Below are 23,681 nucleotides of genomic sequence, written 5' to 3'. Positions count from 1 at the left end.
AACTTCTAGTTTACTAGTGAGGCTGGACTACATATCTGGGCCATGATTCAAAGTAGCAAAAAAGGGAGTTTTCATTCTAGGATTATGGGACCGTAATTAACGTCCCGATCTTTCTTTCCTGACAGATTTCAGAGGCTTCTGCAGGCAGCAGAAGAACTGTCTATCTCATTTTTTTTTAACATCTTTATTGGAGTATAACTGCTTTACAGTGTTGTGTTAGTTTCTGCTGTATAACAAAGTGAATCAGCTATACGTATACATATATCCCCATATCCCCTCCTTCTTGCATCCTCTAGGTGGTCACAAAGCACTGAGGTGATCTCCCTGTGCTATGCCTGCCTATCTCATTGATACTGGTCAATGCTGGCCATTCTTGTCTGCTCTCTGCCTTTGAAAGGGAAGATTCACCCTGATTGACACAGGTTTGTCTGTTGAGTCCAATGAGCCATTGGAAATACTAAAAACAGGAAGATGATCCTTTCTCAGGGAAGAGTTACTAATCTAAGGTAGGACCCCAGTGGGCCCTGTTTACTGGTGGGGAGAGTCTGTGCATTAGCAGCTAAAACCCAGCCATTTGGTTCTCTCTTAATTCCCTTCCCTGGCATCAAGATAGTGGGTCAGAAACTCTGGAGAAGAAAACTATGGGGAACACACTTAAAGGACAAAGCATGGACCTTCAAAAAGGCAGAAAAAGGAAGGAGGAGCAGCAGCATGGAACCTGAGGAAACAGAACTTCAAGGAGCACATGTCCACAGGATCAGAGACAGTAAGGGGCTCAGGGAAAAGAGATGTGAACCCTACTAAGCTTGGCCATTTGGGAAGGTGGGGCTGTCCTATTCCAGAACCGCTTCAAGGGAGGGAACAGGTTAGAATCAAACTACAGTGGGGTGAAGAGAGAATGACCCAAACACCCACCTGACTTGCTGAAGTGAAGGCAGCTTTAAAGAGCTTGGCTGAGAAAAGTGGGAATAAACTGGTGACCAGAGGTTAACCGGAGGTTGAGGGCCAATAAGGCCAAGGGATAGATGTACAGTTGTCCCCTGTACCTCGGTATTTGCAGGGATTGGTTCCAGGACACCCTGTGGATGCCAAAATCCGAGGATGCTCAAGTCCCTTATATAAAATGGTGTAGTATTTGCATATAACCTATGCATGTCGTCCCATATATTTTAAATCATCTCTGGACTACTTATAATACCTAATACAATGTAAATTGCAAATTCAAGTTTTGCTGTCTGGAACTTTCTGTGATTTGTTTTCAAATATTTTCAATCCTCAGTTGGTTGAATTCAAGGATGTGTAACCCATGGACATGGAGGGCCCACTGTGTTCCACATTTTCCTATGTCTATATTTGTACATTTACTATACCTGATGCTATTTACTTAAAATAGCAAATACTCATAAATCTTCTTAATACCCAGCTTCTTCCACTAATCCCTGATTCCTACTCTCTATTCCTTCCCCCGCCTTAGAAACACACACACTCATGCACATACACACTCAAACACACACACACACACACACACACACAAACTATATGAGGGACCAACAGGTGCCCTTGAGGAAAAGAGTTGCTTGGCCTGACCTTAGACTCCAGACCATCAGGCACTAAGCCCAAAACTGCCAGAAAGAGTGGGAGTGGGACCGGGAATACAGGGAAGGAAAGGTTCCACTGGGCAGGTGTTTGGTCAGACACATGATTTCAGTATGAAATTCTAGAAAAGATGAATGGCACTTTATAGGGAATGAAAGTCAACATCATTTCTAATTTTATTTCTTGTTAAGATGATAGCAGGGATCTGTGAAAACTGATGGGCTTGGCAAAATCTGCCCTCAGGAAGGGAGAGGAAGGGAGAAGGATCAGGGCTGGAAGCAGGGAGGGGCTGAGGCCCCCGGGGAGGCGGGGCAGCTTCTTTTCTGGTTTCATCTGGTCAGGAAGGCGCAGGCTTCCAGAAGCGCTGTGGGACACAGCAAAGCAGGAGATTCAGAAACTGATTCCTTTTTTTTTTTTTGAATCAATACATCAATCAAAGAGGACACTAAAACAGACTTTCCTCTGCCCTTCTCCCACCACTGTAGGTCAAGGCTTGCCATCCCCACATTTCCCCACTGTCTGTCCTGCTAAGAGCTACAGGACCCAAGGGAGCACACAAAAACTCTGGTCCTTATCAAGCTGTGAGATTCCCTGCTCTGGCCTGAGTGACACAGCTGCCACCCACTTGTCTCCAGGTGAATCAGCTGTCACACTCTCAAGTTCACAAGGTATTGATGGTCCTCGAATTTGTTCTGGAATGTGAGCAATTGATCATCTTCATGCAAATCTGCTTGCGGTAATATCCACCTATTCATTCACTCATTCATCCATGAATCCCTCCGGAGCACTGGCTTTGTGTGAGCCTCTGTGTTATGTGCTGGGGATTCAACACAGACAGATAAGCCCTGCCCTCAAGGGGTGTACCATCTGAGCGGGCTGCTCACAAGAGTAGACCTGCAGCGCAATTTCTAAGTGTAGCCCTAGACCCACCTGCATCACAATTCCCTGAGATGTCCGTGGAAATAGCAGGGTTTCTCACCCTTGGCACCCTTGACATTTGGGGCTGGGGAACTCTTTGTTGCGAAGGCTGTTCTGTGTGTGTTCTGTTTAGTAGCATCCCTGCTTCTACCCACAGATGCCAGCAGCACCCCCTATATCATGAGAATTAAAAATACCTCCTGGCATTGCCAAATGCCTCAGGGGCAAAATCATCCCCGGTTGAGAACCACTGATATAGAGATTCTCAGCCCTTCCCCAACCCCTGGACCACCACACAACACCCACCAATGCCTCCAACTCCCCTGGTGAGGGACCAGGAATAGGAACCCAGATGACATCAGTGCACAGAGGAGGCAAAACTTGCCAAAACTCGAGAATCATTGCCTGGAGGCTTACAACACTCTGCTATGTCTTCTAAATGTTTTTAAAGGGTTAAATTATTGTCAATACATTTTCCTGGCTAAAATGTTTTTTGAGAGTTTGTGTTCTCTATGGTTAGTACTTACGGTAACTGCCTAGAGACCAGAATTTGTCATTTGTCAATATATATGTATATATATGTATACCTTTGTGTGTATGTATATACATACATACATATATTTACAATCGCTATCAGCATTATAAAAATTTAGCATATTTCTACGGCTTTATTTTATTCTCTAACTCTCTCACCTCATCAACAAGAGTGTAATTTCCCAAAGTATAGAGACATTGTATTGCCTTAGCGTTTTTATACCGCTTCAGCCCTAGAATGTTTGACCCTATGCACCTATGTTCCACTTACGGGAGGTTGAGCATTTTTTCAGGTTAGCAATGGCCGTGACATACTCTGGTCCCAAATATTTTTCATATGTTGTTTTGCCTCCAAGTTTAGCCAGACACTCAGTGTTGTCATTGAACAGAAGGTTTTTGGTTTCAGACTGGAACAAGCAAAACTTGCCCGGGCAGTCTTTTCCATTTTTCCCAAACCGAGCCTGTGTCAAAAGGGCAGACAGTAAGAGAGCAGCGGAGGAAAACAGGAGAGGTTATGGATTTGGGGAGGCCAAGGGCATTTCTTCTGCACAGGATCAGCCACAGGAAAACCGTGGGGCAAAAGGAGCTAAGTTCTGGAATCACTCCACTGTCCTGGCTAAGTCTTCCCCTGCCCCATGTCCCCCTGCTCCACATCCCAGCCCAGTGCCCAGGCCCCTCACCACTTCTGATCTCACCTCCCTCCATCTTGCCTTTCTTTCTAATCTGTGGCCTCTTTCCTTAGAACTTCTTATGTGTGACTAGGTGACAGCTGAGGATTTTGAGATCCACCCCCAAAGTAATCACCTCTAGCATTCTAATAGGCCAGCTCTCCCAGAGAGGCAGACTGCATTGGAAATCCTCTCTGCCACGGACCCAGTCATTGCCTTGGGCAGGTCACTTAGCCTCCCTTGGCCATGGTCCCTCCTCCATGCCCAGGCCTCCCACGGAGGTGAGCTGCAAGAACCAAGCACCTGCATGGCAGCAGACTTCTTACCAGCACCCGTGAGTGTGCACAGTGGGGGGGGGGTCCATAAATGCTAGTTATTGTGCCTATTTTTACACTTTAGGGCCGCTTTCTTTAACGCACATCTAGAAACATGCCATTTTAATACAGAGCTAGATGTCCTAATAGAGAATCCCAGACTTCAAGGAAATTATAGGATTTCCTTCAAACCACTTCACGTAGATAGCCTTAAATCTATACAAGTTCTGGGTTTGTTGTTTTTAGAGATTACAAATGCAGGGGCCCTGTCTAGAACATCCCCAGTCGGCCCAGGCTCTGGAAACATCAGCAGAGTAAATCACTCTCTACCTGGCTATGGGAGGAAGGCTCAGTCGCCTCCCTCATTTGCCTGAAGAACAACAGAAGGCTCAAGGAGAGAAAGCATCTCCCAGCCAGGCAGTGAGCACATGTCCAGGGCTATGAGACTCAGGGCAGCCCCCCAACGTGGAGCAAATACTCTCATCACCAGCTTCAAGCAGAGGGACGGGACAGAAAGGCTGGGGATGGGTGGATTCCCTGAGCTCTGTGATTGCCCCACCTAACAGGAGCCCCTGCAGGAGGCCCTGGTGACCCATACCTGTTGGAGGAGCAGCACCTGTTCCACGTGTGCCGCCTTATCGCTCCGAGACACCACGGCATGATTTGGGGCCACAGCCAGGTAGCAGCTCTTAGCCTCTGTCACGGGCTTCCTGGTGCCATCGAGACACAGCAACCTAAAGTCCTCCCGATTCAATTTCCTAGCCCAGTCTGCAGTGTTCTCTCCTGGAGATATAAAGAAGGCAGCCTCAGCCACGGCTGCCACTCTGAGTCAAAGCATCCTTTCCAGGTAGCTGTGACCATCCACCGGCCTCTTGAAATGCACACACTGGTGTTGCAGTGAGGTGAAGGAGAGCAAATAAAGCTCCACAAGATACACAAACTTCAAACATATCAAGCATTAGTGCTATATCCTCACGATGGAGTATTACTCAGCAATAAAAAGGAGTCAAGTTCTGACACACGCTATGACGTGGATGAACCTTGAAAACATTACGCTAAGTAAAAGAAGCCAGTCACAAAAGATCACATATCGTAGCATTCCATTTATGTGAAATGTCCTGAATACGCAAATCTATGGAGACAGAAAGTGAATTGATGGTTGCCAGCTCTGGGGGAGTGGGGAAGGGTGCAGGGTTTCTTTAAGGGGTTTTGTGAATGTTCTAGAATTGGATTCTGTTGGCAGCTGCACAACTTTGAATGTGCTGGAGATCACTGAATCCCATTGAATTTACACTCTGAATGGGTGGATTTTGGAGTATGTAAATTGTATCTCCGTAAAGCTGTTACATTTCTTTAAAAGAAAACCCTCCATGTATGCCATATTTTCCAGTGAGTTCCAGAAAAAGAAGTGCTGGTTTGTGTTCAAGAAGAAATTGTTGGGACTTCCCTGGTGGTCCAGTGGGTAAGACTATCAGCTCCCAAGGCAGGGGGCCCAGGTTCGATCCCTGGTCGGGGAGCTAGATCCTGCATGCTGTAACGAAGATCCCGTGTGCTGCAACTAAGAACTGGCTCAGCCAAATAAATAAATTAAATAAATAAGTATTTTTAAAAAAAGAAGAAGAAGAAGAAGAAGAAATTGTTTCCTTTCGTATTCCAATGCTCTTAGTGTAACCAGAGGAAGGATAGGAACGTCTATGGGTTTATCAAACGTGCTTTCAGTCAATTCCGATAAAATACAGTTGTGAAATCCCAGAGAAGCTTAAAACTAAATTTGACACCCATCTGATCCCTGGAGATCACTTAGATTCACAGTTCCTGAATTCGAAATGTAATTGTACACAGGTATGCCTGTGTGTGTGCAAATGTAGCTTTCGTGGTCAGATGGCTGCTTCTCTCCTTTTGCCCTGTCCCCTCAAGAAAAGACTTCCTGCATTCTCTTGGCTTTGTCCATTCGATACTGAGATCACCCCAGATTTACATGTCTGGCCTCAATCGCTCTCCCCGGGGACTTGGAGGAGTGGCTCTGGCCGTGGCTGTCACTGAAGGGAAGAGGCAGAAAGTGGAAGCAGCCCCTTTGAGGGGGGAAGTGGCAAGTCCTCTGCGGGGGGGTGGAGGGCTAAGTGCAGCGGGTAAGGAGAGAGGTGCGGTTTGGAAAGCAACACACCGCTGGGAATCTTAAACTTGGTAATTAGTATTTTCACCAGAGGTCAGAAGAGAGAGTGACTATTCCTCTATTGGCTGGGAGATTTTACCTTCTGTCATCCGCATCTGCCTATGATTTTGTCCTCATTAACTCCCCAAGGAGTTTCCACACTGAGGGCTCACATGGGCTGAATGAAGGCTCCTACTTCCTTGTTTAAAAGGGGAAATTTAACCTGCATATGTCCAAATTTTTTTTTCATGTATCATCCACATTCAGTTTCCGATAGGCTGAGACAGGAAGATGGTGTGCTTCTGTGGCTGACTAGACAAAGCCAGGGAGATAGTTGCCCCTGAGTATGGCTGGTGTGTGTGTGTGTGTGTGTGTGTGTGAGAGAGAGAGAGAGAGGAAATTTGGTTTCAAAATCAACGTGACACCTATAGATGTTACTATGTTGCATACTGAGGTAAAGTATTTTAGAATTAATTTGATCCGAGTCTGGAAAAGGTTATAATATTTCCCAATTGTAAATTTGAATAGTAATCTGTGTCGTGATGGCAAAGATTCTTCTTTGAAGGGGAAAGGGAAACATCTTTACCTACCATTAGTATTCTCCAAGACAGTGACATCTTTCACAAATGCAACATCCCCAGCGTCCTCAGCCAGGCACCTAAAATGTTTCAGAGAATAAAAACATTGCCAGGGCTTCCCTGGTGGCGCAGTGGTTGAGAATCTGCCTGCCAATGCAGGGGACACGGGTTCGAGCCCTGGTCTGGGAAGATCCCATGTGACGTGGAGCAACTAGGCCCGTGAGCCACAACTACTGAGCCTAAAGCCCGTGCTCCACAGCAAGAGAAGCCACTGCAATGAGAAGCCCGCGCACCGCAACAAAGACCCAGCACAGCCAAAAAAAAAAAAAAAAAAAAATTGCCAGAGAAGAAAAACTATTAGAGTTTTCATAAATATTCATAATACACATTCTAAAAACTGAAACATGGAACTAAACATAGAAAACATAAAGACAAATATTTCCAGGAACTTAGAGTTTAAAATGGTAGATTGAAGATATATGGGTACCTTCCCTCCTTCTAAAATTCCAATAAAATGACATGAATGAGATTTTTTTTAAAGCCATAAATCTATGAGCCAGAGGAAGGCAAGAGGGAAAGAGAGAAGATAATAATGACAACGTTTGGAGGTAGAGATCAAATGGGTGAGCAGTAATTGACCCAAAAGAGCAAAGAAAGCTGTGACATAAGTTGGAAGTGGGGGGTGCCCAGGAGAAAGCTGATGTGCATGGCAGAACTCCAGAAAGACTCAACAATTATAAGTACTAGGCACCACTGAAAGTAGCTGAGAAGAGCAGGACTAGATAGGGCCTATATACATGCAGAGTGAATATATATGCCCAATCGATGAATTAAAAGAAGACCCACTAAAGAAATACCATTGTGAAGTTTCAGAACACTGGAGGGAGATTTAAAAATAATTTTTAGAACTATTTTTTATTTTATTTTTTAAATCAAAAACTTTTCACAAAAATAGTTTTCAAAGCATTTTACATTGGATGAAACACAAAACTCATTTTTTCCTAAAGAGTATTTTTCATTCATAGTTAAATCTCTGTAAATTTAGAGAGAAATATAAAACATATGTGTCTGATTTATTTACTCTTCACAAAATATTCTTTTTTTTTTTTTTTTTTGCGATACGCGGGCCTCTCACTGTTGTGGCCTCTCCCGTTGCAGAGCACAGGCTCCGGATGCAAGGGCTCAGCGGCCATGGCTCACGGGCCTAGCCGCTTCACGGCATGTGGGATCTTCCCAGACCGGGGCACGAACCCATGTCCCCTGCATTGGCAGGCGGACTCTCAACCACTGCGCCACCAGGGAAGCCCCAAAAAAATATTCTTTGTGTAGACCTGTTTGTCTAAGACACCTCATGAGCTTCCTAAAGCTTCTCTCTCAGAATTAGGAAGCCAAAAATAAATTGCTGAAAACTCAAAAAAAAAAATTCTTTTCAAGAAGAAAAAATGTCATATACAAAGAATCAGGGATTGAAAAATAGTACCAGATTTCTCAACAGAAATTCTAGCTTTAGAAGACAATGTATTAATGCTTTTAAATTTCTGTATTTCCTCGATTTTCTGTCTATGTTACATTCTGCATAATTTTTTTTCACATATTTTCCACATCGCTACTTCTCTTTTTAGCTATGTTTAATCTGTTAAACTGGTCAATTATATAGCAAACGTCAATTGCTGTAATTTTTTTCCTTTCTAGAAGTTCTATTTATTCCTATTTAAAAATACTAACCTGTTTATTCTTCTGTTTTTTGCTTCTGGCAACTTTTCCCCTGTGTGTTTGTTTCACATTGTTATAATTACTTTTTACTGTGTCCTGCTCATTGTTACTGATAGAGTATTTCTGAGCAGTCTTTGAGGCTTAAACTGCAGATGCTGTCTTCCAGAGAGATTCCTAAAGGGACCTCTAGTCTGGGACCATTTTTTAAAAAATTATGAGTTGAGAATTTCTGGACCATCCTAGGGGACACAAGTTGGAGCTGCAAATCCATGCAAGAGCTGGCCCATGGTTTCAATTTTTCAGGGATGGCATGTATTTCCCTCCCTGTTTTCCTCAGCATCCAGGCAACCTGAAGCCTCCTAGGAGTGGGGTGGAAGTTACTTCTGGTTCACTCCTACCTTAAAGGTGTATGTAACCTCTGAGTTCAAGTTTGTCAGAATAGCTACTGTCAGGACAAAGTGTCTCCACCTAGGTCTCTGAATTCCTATGTCCCTTAGATTTTAGTCTAATAATCCCTTGTTACTTTATCAGTTATTCAGTGCTCTTAAGAACACGGGTGTGTACGCACACGTGTGTGTGTGTGTGTGTGTACTTAACCCAACATTTTTGCTTGTTTATAGTGGGACAGTTGGTCAAAACAGTTAATGCTCCCATTTCCCAGATATGGAAATCCTGTCAAAATTCCTAGGGAAATTGTTTTCCAGCCTGCACTTAGTTATCCAGCCAAACTATAAATCACTTCAAGAGTAGACTAAAGATGTTTTTAGACACGTAAATACTCAAAAAACAGAACTCCTATTCACCCTTTCTCAAGAACATGTGTTCTGTTGCAACAAAACCAAGAAAACTAAAAATGTGAGATCCAGGAAAGAGGTCATTTAAGAGGAAGTAAGACAATGAAAAATCCCAGAATGATGCTTAAGGGGAATCCCCAGACCATAGATATGTAGGGGGCCTCGAGAGGACCAATCCAGACTGGGGAGGAGGGTGGAGATCTTCAGGTGCAACATTCCCAGGTAAATGATGAATCTGGGACAACATCCAGTCTGTTTGTGCATGGATTGCTGGATTTGTGCTACTAGTAGAAGGTTTGGGGGTGAATGAGTGATTTTTTAAAAGAAGTACAGAAAATTAAGCAAATTTTAAAAAGACACCTATCAACTCCAGAGTAAACAAAAACTCTGTTCAATAAGGGAAATATAATTTTATTATGTCACATATTTAATATGAGACTAATATTTACATATTCATAATAAAGTAAGCACTAAATATGTCATACTCTTGTTGGATACTAAAAGGAGGTGAAGTTTGTGGTTATGGGTGGAAGAAGCACAGGAGCAGTATGAGAGGCTAGATCTTCTTCTTTCATAATGGAAAGTCAGCAGAAAATAGCTGACATTTAAAAATCAAGAACCAGCAGTATATAAGGATGTTAGTTAGAAACATAGAGATAAATATGGTTCTGGTTCCAGCTTTCGATTTGAGCAAAAGAAAAAGCATTTCCTTCTAGTATAAATAGGAATACTAAAGTGTAGGTGATTCCAGTGAAATAATACCTTACCATAGGTTTGAAAAAGAAAACCACTTGGTTTTTTATCAGACATGTTGTCTATTCAATATTTCTGAGTAGAATCACATCACAACTCTTCCATTTGCAAAACTTTAGCCCCTTAAAGATATTTTTGTACATTCACGTAATTTTTTTTTATAAGTCACTCAGAGTATAGCAAAAGCTACTTTTATATCATGCCATCACTGGAGAGAAGGCTACTGAATTTACATTAAAAAATTCAAAGACCAGTTTGGGCAGTCATTCTCAGATACATGACGCCACCTGGTGGTGAAATATATTCTTGGAGAATACAGAAAAACGGATGGGGGAGAACTCTGCCCTTCAAATCCCTAATTGTACCACTGAGAAGTAACATCTGGATTATAAAATGAAGACTGTGGAAAGATACTGTGATTTACTAAGTGTTTATAATTGGTGAATTCTGAAAACATTTTTTGGTTTATTTTTCACTAGTGGAGAATAACACTGCGCTATTTTGCCATTTCTAAGGCCAAAATCAAAGAGAAAAGTAAAACGTGAAACATAACAGTGACCTAGGTTGGGGTAGAGGGTAGTGCCTGTGAGAAAGAGAATTCTTCCCCATAAACTGAATTGCAGAAAGGACTGATACCACAACCTCTCCCCATTTGACGCTGAGGATGAGGACATTGAGGCCCACTGAGGTTGACCTTGGCTCCAGGCCACAAGGGGGAGACCAGCAGAGCTGAGGTCAGACAGCCCTGGGGCCAGTCCTCACTCTTGGGGTGGTGGGTGCAATGGGAGGAGTCCTCCCCAGCCCGCCCATCAGCTGATCCCCAGGCTGCCCCTTGGCTCTGCTGTAATGGGCCACATTGGGCCCCTTAGAAATGCAGTGCCAAGATGCTGGAGGATGAGGAGCAAGGCCCTGTCCTGGTGAAGCCTGCCCCCAGCACTCACCTGAAAGCCCCGTTGTAGCCATAGTACCTCTCCTTACTGTTGGGCACACACTTGTCCATGTTCCAGTCATCGCCAACACACAGTGCACAGAGACTGGAGCTCGGGTCAGCCCCAGGGGCACAGCTTTGATCAAAGAATTCATCTGCAGAGAAGAAGCACGAGGAGTCAGCTCTTCCTACCTGAGTCAAGATAAGCGGTCTTTACCTAACAGGTGATGTGGCTTGGTTTCCATTCATCATATTGACCACGGCAGATAGAACACAGTCATTATAACACACAGTAACATGTTACCACCAACCCGGGCCCCACCAAGGTTCAGAAAAACTTGAGGCTGTAGGTACTTGAGACAGGAAACCTGACTGGGGCTGGGGAAGAGAGTGTGTAATTGTACAAAGGGTTCCATCATCACAGCCTCGAGCTGGGGACTCAGCTTGACGAACCTGATGGCCATCTCAGCAGAAGCTGCAAAATGTCCAGTCCAGGATCTGATTTCCCCTTTTCCTCAGTAATGGGAACCCTGCTTTTTACCTGGGCACCTGGTCCCTTAGAACAGAGACAAGCCTTACTCTGTGGCTAGTGAGCCCCATGGCTAAGAATTGCCAGTGAAATATGAGCAGGAGTATTGGGTGCCAGTGTCCTGACATCCTTAAAAGACAGTTGGCACATGTGTTTTGCCCCTTCTCCTTCCCTTCCTTCATTCTGCACATGGAATGCAGAAGTGGGGACTGGACCCCCAGATGTGACATGGGCCATGAGCGACCTTGAGCACAGAAGCCACATATGTTTCAGAATAGCCAGATGTTTGAAACCTGGGCCCCTGACACCATGTAGTTGTCCTGCCAGCTCTGGACAATCCACCTCTGGACTTCTCTCACGTGGGAGAGAAATAAACTTCTATTCACTTCTACTGGGGGTTTTCTGTCCTTGCAGCTGAACCTAATACGAACCAACCCACCATGTGATTTAACCCACATTAAGGAGTTAACATGGATTAATACAGATTAAAGAGAGAGGAAATAAAGGTGACAAGAAAGCCCTGGCCCGACGAGCAAGTAGCACCCATTATCCAACTCGTGCAGCCCCTGCCACTGGAAGAGCCACGCCACGTGCCAAGCTTGGGCTAGGGCTGGGAGTGTCCCACTTTGGTCCTGGCAGCTTGCCCACAACCTGGAGGCTTCCATGGGGTCACAGAGAGCGACACCAGTGTGCAGTGCTAGTGAGGAACAGAGCCACATGAGAGCCCGCCAAGCCAGGATCACAGACCCATTCAAAATGCAACAGGGTCCCACTTGAGCAGATGCCTGCCCGGGAGGTGGGCCACGACAAGACCGTGGCACACAGCTCCACGTCACCAGGCCCACGGCAGGTAGGGCGTGGCTCACGTGTGGGGTGTGAGCACGGCGTGCAGCCAGGAGGCGAGGCTGAGCCAGAAGCCTGGAGGTCTTACTCAGTTTCCTCTACAGCGTGGAGTAAGAAGTCAGTTCTGTTTAGTAACAGAAGTCGCCTTTCATGAGGAAGGCAGATGGCTTTTCCCAAATTGAGAAGCCAGTGCCTGGGAGGAATTTAGATCCGGAGCTCCAGGAAGCAAAAAATGACTTTTGTACTTCTCAGGACCTGCATCCATTCTTAGGGTGCAGAGAAACAGACTGATCCTCCAGTTTTGTGCCTTTGTGTGGGGTGGAGGGGGTGTGGGACGTGCTGTGTGAAGAAGCTGCAGAAGGCAGCCGCAGGGGGATCTTGCTTACACCAGAAAAGGCCTGTAAGCCACGGTCAGCCTGCAGGTCCCCACACCTCCCCTCCCTGAGTTCTACAGAGGACCCCAGCCTGCCCCTCAGGATGGCCGACCCACGACTCCCTCAGGACTCCTACCAAATTTGCAGGAGCCTGTCTGGTTGGCGATCAGGCCCATGGGGATGTTCCAGCCTGCAGTCCTGTCCACGGCAGTGTGGCAGGACTTCTTGCCTCTCAGAGAATTCCATGTGAGCTCATCATTTGCCTTCTTGACAACTGCCACGGCAAGATACCCTTGGACAAGAGAAGAGCAAGTTTTAGCCTCCCAGGGCCCAGTCCATGGACTCTACTGCAGCTATGTGCAACCCAAGCCAACAAAGGTCAAGAAGCATCACCAGGCAATGATTCCCCCAGATGACTGGCCACTGTCCGATAGACCAACAAAGTTTAAGCCGCTGCTCTATGTTAAGATGAGATTGATCTGATTTGATCAATTAAGATCAATTAAGAAATGAAATAGTAAGCTGATCCTTGAAGTCCTTGACCAGCCATATACTGTCCCTGAGTTATAAACTGGCAATTCATTCTATTTTAGATGTGGGCTACTAAAGCCACAAACACTGACCAAGAAGCATGACCCCAAGAGTGCATAAATCACCAACTGCAACATGCAATATACCAAATGCATCAGGCCAGAGCAATGATGGCCACCGGAATAAGTGCTGTGTAGATGCAGGGGGTGTGTCCCCAAGGACCTCCCTGTGCTGAGAGAGGGTCAATGGGGTGCAGTCCTCCTCCTGAGAGCATGCACCTGGCAGACTCCACTGCCGGCAAGTGCAGAGCTCTGCCGAAGTTGCGGAAGCACCAGCTCTGGCAGGCAGGTGGGCTGGTGCACAGGGCGAGGGATTTAGCACAAGGGACCTGGTTCCAGGCCAGGATCTGCCACAGTATTATCAATGCCTGTGAGTGAGATCCGGGACACTGTTTCCACATCCATATGAGATGGGGGTGTAACACCCCACCTTCACCGTGGTCAGGACAAAATGAGGAACTCTGATATTTCTCTGCCATGTATGAAGGTCCATAGAAACATAATTATAGTTACTCATCTCTGAATGATTTGCATCTGCAAAAGAACTTACAGCTTCTATGGCTGCATCTCTGTGAGGTTTTTTTAAGTTCCCACCACCTCCTCCTGCAGATACAAAAACTTACCCTTGACTCTGAAAGTGATCGAGTCCAACTCACCTTCCGTTGGTCTGTGCACACAACCTGAGCTGCTGCTTTTGGAGGATTCTGAAAGAATAAAGACAAGCAAAACGTCATTAAACACATGTTTTATTGTGTTCATATATTTTTCAAAGGTACACACATATCAAAGAACATATACTGGCATGGTTTTGTGTATATGTGTTTTTAATATAAATAAATGGCATTGTATTATAGACTTCACTAAGTTTCCTCCTTTTTTTATTTTCAACCCAATACTGTGTTTTTAAGGTTTTTTTTTTTTTTTTTTTTTTTGGCCATGCCATGTGGCTTGCAGGATCTTAGTTCCCCGACCAGGGATCGAACCTGGGCCCCGACAGTGAAAGCACCGAGTCCTAACCCCACTGGACTGCCAGGGAATTCCCTAATTGAAGTATAGATGATTTACAATGTTGTGCCAGTCTCTGCTGTACAGCAAAGTGACTCAGTTATACACATACCTACATTCTATTTTTTTATATTCTTTTCCATTATCGTTTATCCCAGGAGACTGGATATAGTTCCCTGCGCTATACAGTAGGGCCTTGTTGTTTATCCATTCTAAATGTAATAGTTTGCATCTACCAACCCCAAACTCCCAGTCCCTCCCTCTCCCTCTCCCCCTTGGCAACCACGTTTGATCTCTATGTCTGTGAGTCTGTTTTGTAGATAGGTTTATTTGTGCCATATTTTAGATTCTACATATAAGTGATATCATATGGTATTTGTCCCAATACTGTGTTTTTAAGTTCAAACGGCCTTACTGTCTGTAACTCATTGAGCTGAGTTAGGGCTCCTAAGTTCACTGCTTCCAATGTTGTCACTGACATCTTCATACACGTCTGGGGATGTACCCAGGGGTGGAACTGCTGAAACTAACATCTGGACAGTTCAATCACCACATAAACCAATCAATCAAGTATCTTTTTTGTTTAAGCCACTTGGCAATGGGATTGTGTCATTTGCAACCAAAGTACTCCTACCTAATCCTCCCCCGTTGGAGGTGAGGGGCACCTTGTCTCACCTGCCTGACCTCCTCTAGTTCCCTCTGAAGAGGCTAAGGATAAAGTAGCATTTCTTATGTCCCTTCAGCATGGGGAGATCCATGCTTTCAGACTCAGTAACTGGCTTCTCCTTGGGAAAAAGTCGCATCACTCCCGTTTCATGGGATGGATAATGTGAATCTGTAGGTGTTGTTTTATTGGAAAAGTATTTTTAATTGGTTTATAACATTATGTAAGTTTCATGCATACAGCATTATATTTTGACTTCTATATACCTACCAAAAGTTCAGTTTCCATCCATCACCTACAGCTGACGCCCTTTACCCATTTCCCTCTCCCCTCACTCCCCCTTTCCCTCTGGTATCCACTACTCTATTCCCTGAATCTGTGTGTTTGTTTGATTTGGTTTGGTTTGTTCACTTTTTTTTTTTAATATTCCACATAGGAGTGAAATCAGAAGGTATTTGTCTTTGCAGAATCAAATCCAAAGAGACTGTCCCAGCAGTTCCATGCAGCAGAAATGCATATATGTGCTCACCAAACGACACGGACACAGATGTTCATAGCAATGCTATCCACAGCAGCCAACTGGAAATTACCCAAATGCTCATCCATAGTAGAATAAATAACTGCAGTGGAGTCACACAATAGAATACTACAAAATGAGGTATAATGCTGAGCAAAAGACATTTTTAAAAGCACATGCTCTGCAACTCCTTTTACATAGAGTTCAAAAACGGGCACAACTGATCTGTGCCATTTGAAGTCAGGAGTCATTACCCTTGCTGGAGTAGGGGGCTGGTGACAGGAGGACACAAGGAGACTTGTGGAACCTGCTGTGTCCTGCTCTGGGCCCTAGCGCTTGGGGATGTACCACTTTGTGAAATGTCCTTGAGTTGTACACTTGTGCGCACTTTTCTGCATATATATTATAGTTTACTAAAATCTTTTTAAAAATTAAAAAGAGGAAACCAATCTGGGCTTTGTCAGTTTCAGTTCTCACTACAATAGGCTGTGTGGGTAACACAGCCCCTTTCATCTATTCTTTCCCGATTCTCCTGTTTGAACGTATCTGTCCATTTTAATGTCTCCACTTGGACCCACCGAGTGGGGTTACTCCTCTCTAACCCACCCCCGAAGCCCTGAGGGAATAAACCAGAGACGACTCTTCTCCACTTACTTTGGTTCTCTGCCAGGACAGGCACCAAACCACACTTGCCCGCAGTGTAGACATATCCTCCATCTAAGCTCAGGGCATCAGCTTCTCCTTTCTGCCAAGACAAAACATATCTCCAGCACCACAGTGAGGCTGTTTCCTGTCCCGCCTGCCTTTACAGCTCTAAGAGAATGGCTGTCAGGTGCCCCAGTAAAGCAGCAAGAGTTGAACTGAGGACCCCAAGGAAACTCCATGTGCACTATTAATTCTCTACCAGTCCTACATGCCTTTCATACTGTCGCTCCAATTGGAAAGACCGGGTACAGGTAGCCCAGTCCTCTGAACAAAATCCCTTTCTGCACATGGAGCACTGTTGGGATGCCCTCCTGGACCAGCCTCCCTCACTGAGGAGACAGATGGGAAGAGCTGGTCTTGTCTAGTCTCTGCTCATTAGCACTACACTCAAAGCGCTACACAGAAGCTATTCAACAAGTGAGCAGAAACAGTTAAATTCGCTCACCATCAGAATGAACGAGCCCACGCTCCAGAACTGGAACATGGATTCATCAAGACTGTAAAACTCTCTCTTTGACTAAGTAATAATTTTTTTACAACATTATTAAAGCTAATAGGAGATGTGGATAAAGATTTCTATTCAAGGCTGCACAGCACAGGGTTATTGTTAACAACAAAATAAGGAGACAAAGAAGAACAGGGTCATGACTAAACTGTGCCACACCATATAAAAGATATCCTGAAATCACTTTTTAAAGTGTTTTCAAAGAATATGTCACGTGGGAAAATGGCCATGATACACTGTTAAGTGAAAAGGACTCAATCTACATAACTGGAACGACCCAGTACTGTTCCGAGCCTAAACTGTGATGAACCGAGAAATCTTGGAGTGGGAAGTTAGCAAAACTCTAACTGTGGTATCTCTGCGTGAGGTCCCAGTGTTTTGTTTGTTTTTACATCACATCCTTCTATATTTTCCAAATTACCTGCATTCATCGCAACCTGTTCTTAAAATCAGATTGGAAAGCCCACAGTAAACACATTGCAGACGGAAAGCTGTACCTGTTCCCACACTGCGCAGGCGCGAGCAGACCCCGCCCCCGGGGCTGGAGCGCCTCTAAGGTCCGCCTCGCCTCAGACCAGATACCTGTGACCTCGGTCTCCTAGGAGCGCTGCCCCGCGCGCACCGCCCGCAGGCCCGCCGCCGGCCACCTACCAGCACCAGGGCGATGCAATCCTCGGTGGTAGAGGCCGTGGCGCAGGCCACGCTCTGGCTGCTCTGGAGGCTCCACTGCTGGCACTTGCGCTGCTCCTCGGGTCCCACCGCGCACCACACGACCCGCGCGCGCCGCGCCTCCACCTCCGCTGCAGCTGCCCGGGGACATGGCGGTCGGCAGGTGCCCTGAGCCCAGCGAGGGACACCCAGGCCCGCCGACCTCCCTGGAGCGCGGGCTCCACTCAGAGCGCCCTTCCTGCCCCGACGCTCACTGGGCGGGAGCTACTTCCTCCAGGGAAGAGTGGAATCAGACACCTGCGCCTCTTCCCTTCCACGTGCTCCTCTCCCCCCCCCCCCCTCAGCTTCCCAAACCCTTCTTCAGGCATAGCCCTCCTTGTGTCTCGTTTCTGTTCCTTTGGAGGCTTCCCCGGCTTCTAATCCACCCTTCAAGCTTTACTGTAATGAAAGAGATACCGAGATACTGCCTAATATCTGTCCTACGGGATAAAAGTTCCAGGACACAGAAACAGTGGCAGCCCCAAGAGATGGCCTAGGGGAACTTGAGTCCTGTCCTGACTTCCCCTAAGGCAGGCAGTCACCACCACTGACAACAGCGCAGCTTCCCAGTTCACCCAGACTCCAACTGAAGCCTCCAGTAGAGAAGGAGCCATGGCTGATCTGGCCCAATGTGGTATCCCAGCCAAGTTCAGGGCCCAGGCACTGGGCCGTGTCCCACCAGGCCTCTGGATTTATCCCAGGAGAAGCCCTGGCTCTCTTGGTTCATGTTCATACTTCCCACTTCCTGGGAGGCAAACCGACTGTTCTGTCAGGGCTGGGGAGCCTGACACACACAGGGACCTGTGGCAGTATTATCAGGAGGCGACACATTCCTTTGGAGACACTTTTCACCTGACTTGGTCCACAGAAGATGCTCACACTCACATCAAACCTACCACGGTGAAGACCTCCAGTGGCTGGGAGATGGCCAAGTGACCACGACAGAGCAGGGCCAAGCTGCCCATGGGGTGGGGGTGAGGTGCTCCCCGAAGGCCTCACCCATGGCTCACCACCCACACCAGCCTGCCCTTGCGGCCTGCCTGGTCCTCACTCACTTTCCCTCAGGCCCTGCAATGCGGTGAGGTAGTGGAAGCCCAGGTACAGCCCAGAATCTATCCTTGAGGGGATCCTCAAAAACCCAAGGGCAGAGTCTTTGAACAGCAGGTCCTTCTGCCCACGAGGAGAGCCAAAGAGCTGGAACCGCTGTAGAGTGCTTTTTCCAAACTTCTCCTAATTAAGGGAAAAGAGAATTATGATGTCAGTGGTAAATAGGAAACAAAAGCACGATGTTGAAAAAGAATATCTGGAACTTAGGGATGATTCTGAGAGGAGGAACCTTGGTTGACTTCCTCCCATAGAGGGACTCATGCCATCCCTGTGACATAGCTCAGTTATGGCTTCATCTTTAAAGAGCTGCTGGGTTCCAAGCACCTCAGAGTCCTGAGAATATTGCATTGTCCTCCCCCTGCTTCTACTCCAGCCCATGAGACACCACCAGTCCGTAATGCTAGAAGGAGATTCATTGTTCCTGCTGTGTGGAGTATGGCCTAGAGACAGGCAAGCCACTGCATCTGTGCAGTGAGGCTACAGAGGACTTCTACAGTGGCGGGAAGTTAGGGAAGGAAGGAAGGAAACCTCCCCACCACCAAATCCAAGCAGGTAGGGGTACTCTGGGCGGGGATACCTGTGCCTTGTGGAGAAGCTTCCAGATCAAGTCCTCCTTGCCATCCACACTTCGGGCCACAACAGCGTGAGAAGGGACCTGGGCTAGGTGGCACTCCTTGAATGCATCCACTGGCTTCCGAATATTGTTTGGGCAGAGCAGCTCATACTGGTCCCTGTCAGCCTTCTCTGGCAGGTTCTCTAGGGAAAGAGGGAGGCGGAGGGGAGCCCAGATGAGGCAACCCCAGACAGTAGCCATGAGCTGTAGTCCCCCTTCCCCCATAGAATTTGAGCTGGAGGAGACATCTTACACAGTTGACAAAACTGGGGGTCAGTGGATTGCTCCAGAATATCCAGAAAGGTAAAGACAGTGCCCAAAAAGCCTTAGGGGCAAGCCCATGTTCCTCTGATTGGATCATACAGGCCCTGGGGTTGCTGCAACTCCTGCCTGGCAAGCCAAGGAGGCTGAACCAGACCCATCTGTTTCCACTCCACCCAGAAAAGGGTCACGTGATGGAGATAAGGCCAGGGGGCCAGCCAGGGGCTGCTGCCTTACCCACATCTCTAGCAAGAATAAAAACAAGAAAAATTTTAAAGCAAGAAATACAGTTGAGCCACTTCTCAACACTTGGGTGTATCAAAAGAAGAGAAAAGATTATTTTTATGAGTGAGTTCATCCCAATATGGAACTGTTAATCTATATCACATGTAAATTGCTTCAGAATACATAAAGTGACGGAAACTGACCCAAGTTGTTTTATGAGCTTAGTATAATCTTGATCACAAAATCAGAGAAAGAAGTACAGGAGGGAATAATTACAGACCTATTTTACTTATGAACATAAACACAAAAATCTAAAGTAATTAGCAAACTCAATATAACAGAGTATTTTAAAACTAATAGATCAGGATTAAGGTTTATCAGTTTATTCCATTTACAAAAGAATGGCTGAATGTCAAAGAAGCTAAAGTAATTCATGACAAGAATGGGTTAAAGGAAAACCATGAGATCATCTTAATCCTAATAGGTGCAGAAAAAGCATTTATATGTTCAACATCTATGTGTGTTTTTTTTTTAGTTTTGGAAAACTAGTAACATAGAGAACTTGGCAAAGGTATTAAACTTGATAAATGCCACTTATCAAAATATCTACAGCAAAATGATATTAAAAGAAGAAAATGTAAACAGTCACTTCAAAATCAGGAACAAGGCAAAGATGTAAGCTGTCACGTTGCCAACACAATATCAGACAACCTGGATTTCACAATTTACTAAAGAAATAAGAGATATAAACACTGGGAAAAAGACAAACTCTAATTTTTTAAAGATGAGGTATTCACCTACATAGAAAAGCCAATGAAACCAAGAAAAAACTAATAAAACTAACAAGAGAGTCCAGCAAGGCAATACTACAAAAATCAAGTGTTACTCTCATTAGCAATAATAAAACAGAAACTAATACAGAATATGATACTATAATAGCAACTAAAACCATTAAATAGCTGGTAATTAGCCTCATTAAACAATGCAGGAAGGAGTTCCCTAGGGGCCTAGGGGTTAGGATTCGGTGCTTTCACTGCCATGGCCTGGGTTCAATCCCTGGTTGGAGAACTGAGATCACGCAAGCCATGCTGCACAGCCAAAATAAAACAAAAACAAACAATGCAGGAGACCAAGAGAAAAATGTTAAGTTCTATAAGTTCTATTAAGGGACATAAAAAGAGGTGTGATCAAAAGGGAGAGATTGGGCTTCCCTGGTGGCGCAGTGGTTGAGAGTCCGCCTGCCGATGCAGGGGACACGGGTTCGTGCCCCGATCCCGGAAGATCCCACATGCCGCGGAGCGGCTGGGCCCGCGAGCCATGGCCGCGGAGCCTGTGTGTCCGGAGCCTGTGCTCCGCAACGGGAGAGGCCACAGCAGTGAGAGGCCCGCGTACAGCAAAAAAAAAAAAAAAAAAAAAAAAAGGGAGAGATTTATCATGATAAGGGATTGGACAGTTTGACATAAATCTGTCAATTTTTCATGAATCAATTTAAATTCAATACAATTCTACTTAAAGTGTGATGTTTTTAGAAATTCAACAAAATAATTCTAAAATTTTAGTTAGAAAATAAATAGCAAAGTGTTGGGGGAAGGCGCTTGCGTGCACGCTCTCTCTCCCCAGACCCCCACAAGCTATTAAGAACCACTACAAGCCAGAGTAATAAAAGCAGAAAAATACAAATAGACCAATGAAACAAAATAGCTCAGAAACTGATCCATGATTATAAACAAGCTTGATGTATAGGAGGCTCCACATATCAGTAGGAAAAGGGTGGAATTTTTTACAGTCGTTAATGTAAGGAAAATGGTCTCACTCTAAAGGGGGAAAATGCTGAAGCTAAATCCATACCTGATTTCCTAGGTAGAGAACGTATGAACAAACAAGTGTGTGTTAGGGAGGGGAGTCTATAAATCTTATTGTAGAAAATCTTTATGATTTGGAGGGAGAAGGGCATCTTTAAAAGTCCCCAAAACACAAACCAGCAGGGCAAAAGTGACCAATTTGACCTTATCAATATCAAGGGCTCCTGTTCAACAAAGGTGCTACTGACAGGTTTTTTGACTGAGAAAAGACTTTCCTAAAGTCTAGAACCAACAATGGCTGGATATCTAGAGAGAAGGGATGCCTAGCCTTGAATCAAAATCATGAAGAAACAGACATGAAAATGAAGAGGAAAATAGTCAAAGATCATAAAAGAAGAAAGGGAAGCCCAAACTACTAGCAAGTATATTGAGATGATCAAACTCACTAGACGTCAGAGAAATGCAAAATAAACCAACAATGATATATCTATTGCTTTACAACCATAGATAATAAAATGTGATGTGTGTGGACTTCCCTGGTGGCGCAGTGGGTAAGAAACCGCTTGCCAGTGCAGGGACACGGGTTTGATCCCTGGTCCGGGAAGATCCCATATGCTGCAGAGCAACTAAGCCCATGCGCTTAGCTGCAACAACTACTGAGCCTGTGCTCTAGAGCCCGCAAGCCACAACTACTCAGCCCGCACACTGCAACTACTGAAGCCCACGTGCGTAGAGCCCGTGTTCCACAACAAGAGAAGCCACCAAAATGAGAAGCCCGGGCACCGCAACGAAGAGTAGCTCCCGCTTGCTGCAACTAGAGAAATCCCGCACGCAGCAACGAAGAACCAATGCAGCCAAAAAAAAAAGTGATGTGTGCTTTCCATGGAGCATTTCTCGTCTGTTAGAACCACTGAACCAGACAAGTACAACAACATGGATAAATCTCCAAAACAAAATGCTGAGTGGAAAACCTTGATCACATCATGATCGATAATGATCAGTAAAGCTTCTGTGAGCTTAGAATCCAGAAACACAAACCAGCACTACACATTTTGCAAGACCACATATATTGCAGAGGACACGTGTCAAATACGTTGGCATGGGCATCTTTGAGGGGGAAGAGAAAGACAGCGGGCATGGGAGAGTTGAAGAAAACTGATCGTTTAAAATATAAAATAACATAAAATAAGAGCTATGCTCTGTAGGGAACCTTGATGATCGTGGGCCAGGAATGAGGAGTCAAATTAGCTCACTACTTGGAATTACAATAAAATGAAATGAAATAAAATAAGGAAAGAAAAGGAAAGGAGGCAGTACCCGTGGCTCTTCCTCTCTTACCAAACACTGTACTGTCTTTCACGAAAGCCACATCTCCAGCCCCGTCTTGCAGACACCTGTGGGATGAGAAAGCACCAGAAGGGTCAGCACAGAGCGGTCCTCCCCGACTTCTTCCTTGTGCCTCCCTGTGAAACAGGGTCCTGGGGCTTGTCTTCTGTGGGCTCCTGATCTGTGGAGAGCAGGGCCCTCAGGCTTTGGGGCATCCCCACTGGGAAAGCTTCAAGGTTCACCTCCAGGTGAATTCTGAGGAGGAAGGGCTCAGGTGCTGGCCGGAGACCCCTGCTTTCTGCTTTAAGGGCTGAGAGGGCCAAACTTTGTCCTTCTATGTAAAAGAGTTTCGAAGCCTCTACACCAGAGGGTAAAAGTAGTGTCCTTGGCCATGTAGCTTTTTTCTCCCAGGACTAAGTGGCAGATGTGCCCTGGCCAGCGGAGAAGCAAGGAGGCCTCCCTGCACAAAATGCCTGAGTCCGAGAGGCAGATGGTGGAACAGGAGCAGCATCAGTTGGGTGGGGGGTTTGCAGAGAGGGGATGGGGCCAGCAAGTCAAGCGGAGCCCACCGCCTCCTGGCTCCGGGACAGGCCAGGCTGCCCCACCTGGCCAGGAGCCTGGAACTGGTCTTCTCATGACAAGACTCCTTCAGTCCCTCTGTGGTTATGGAGGGGACAGAGTCAGCAGGAGGAACCCAGGACAACAGAGGGACAAAGCCCGATTCAGGGTTCTCTGGGGGGACAGAAGGGGCCGCTGGCCAGGTGGCTGCTCATGGGGCTGGTGCAGAGGTAAGAGGGCACATGTCAGGCCTGGGGGGTTAGAGGGGAAAATGCACTGGGCACTCTCTTCTGACTCAGTTTCTCTGTCTGCACAGCAGTAGGACTGGACCCCCTCGATGGTCCCCACTAGCTGACTGAGCTCTATTTGGGACCAGAGAAAGCGCTTCCTAGCCGGAGGAC

At 45.9% G+C, this 23,681-nt stretch overlaps 1 protein-coding gene across 4 annotated transcripts in view; it reads right to left on the bottom strand.

Moving 5' to 3' along the window:
- Positions 1-1,657: 1,657 nt before the first annotated feature.
- Positions 1,658-23,681, bottom strand: part of LTF (lactotransferrin) — a 47,471-nt gene continuing 25,447 nt past the window's right edge. For all 4 annotated transcript variants that reach the window (XM_082637794.1, XM_082637795.1, XM_082637796.1 and 1 more), the window contains 12 exons: positions 22,735-22,790; positions 19,073-19,251; positions 18,444-18,618; positions 17,332-17,486; positions 16,125-16,215; positions 13,941-13,988; positions 12,831-12,986; positions 10,962-11,103; positions 6,773-6,840; positions 4,629-4,813; positions 3,320-3,509; positions 1,658-1,960 (listed from right to left, as the gene is read on the bottom strand). In XM_082637794.1, coding sequence (XP_082493920.1) covers positions 1,926-1,960; positions 3,320-3,509; positions 4,629-4,813; positions 6,773-6,840; positions 10,962-11,103; positions 12,831-12,986; positions 13,941-13,988; positions 16,125-16,215; positions 17,332-17,486; positions 18,444-18,618; positions 19,073-19,251; positions 22,735-22,790 — 1,480 coding nt within the window. In that variant the 3' untranslated portion in view covers positions 1,658-1,925. The remainder of the gene's footprint in view (positions 1,961-3,319; positions 3,510-4,628; positions 4,814-6,772; positions 6,841-10,961; positions 11,104-12,830; positions 12,987-13,940; positions 13,989-16,124; positions 16,216-17,331; positions 17,487-18,443; positions 18,619-19,072; positions 19,252-22,734; positions 22,791-23,681) is intronic.

The sequence above is a fragment of the Mesoplodon mirus genome (genome assembly GCF_964341445.2).
Source record: "Mesoplodon mirus genome assembly, chromosome: 12".
NCBI lineage: Eukaryota > Metazoa > Chordata > Mammalia > Artiodactyla > Ziphiidae > Mesoplodon > Mesoplodon mirus.
This window is presented reverse-complemented; position numbering and strand designations above follow the sequence as displayed.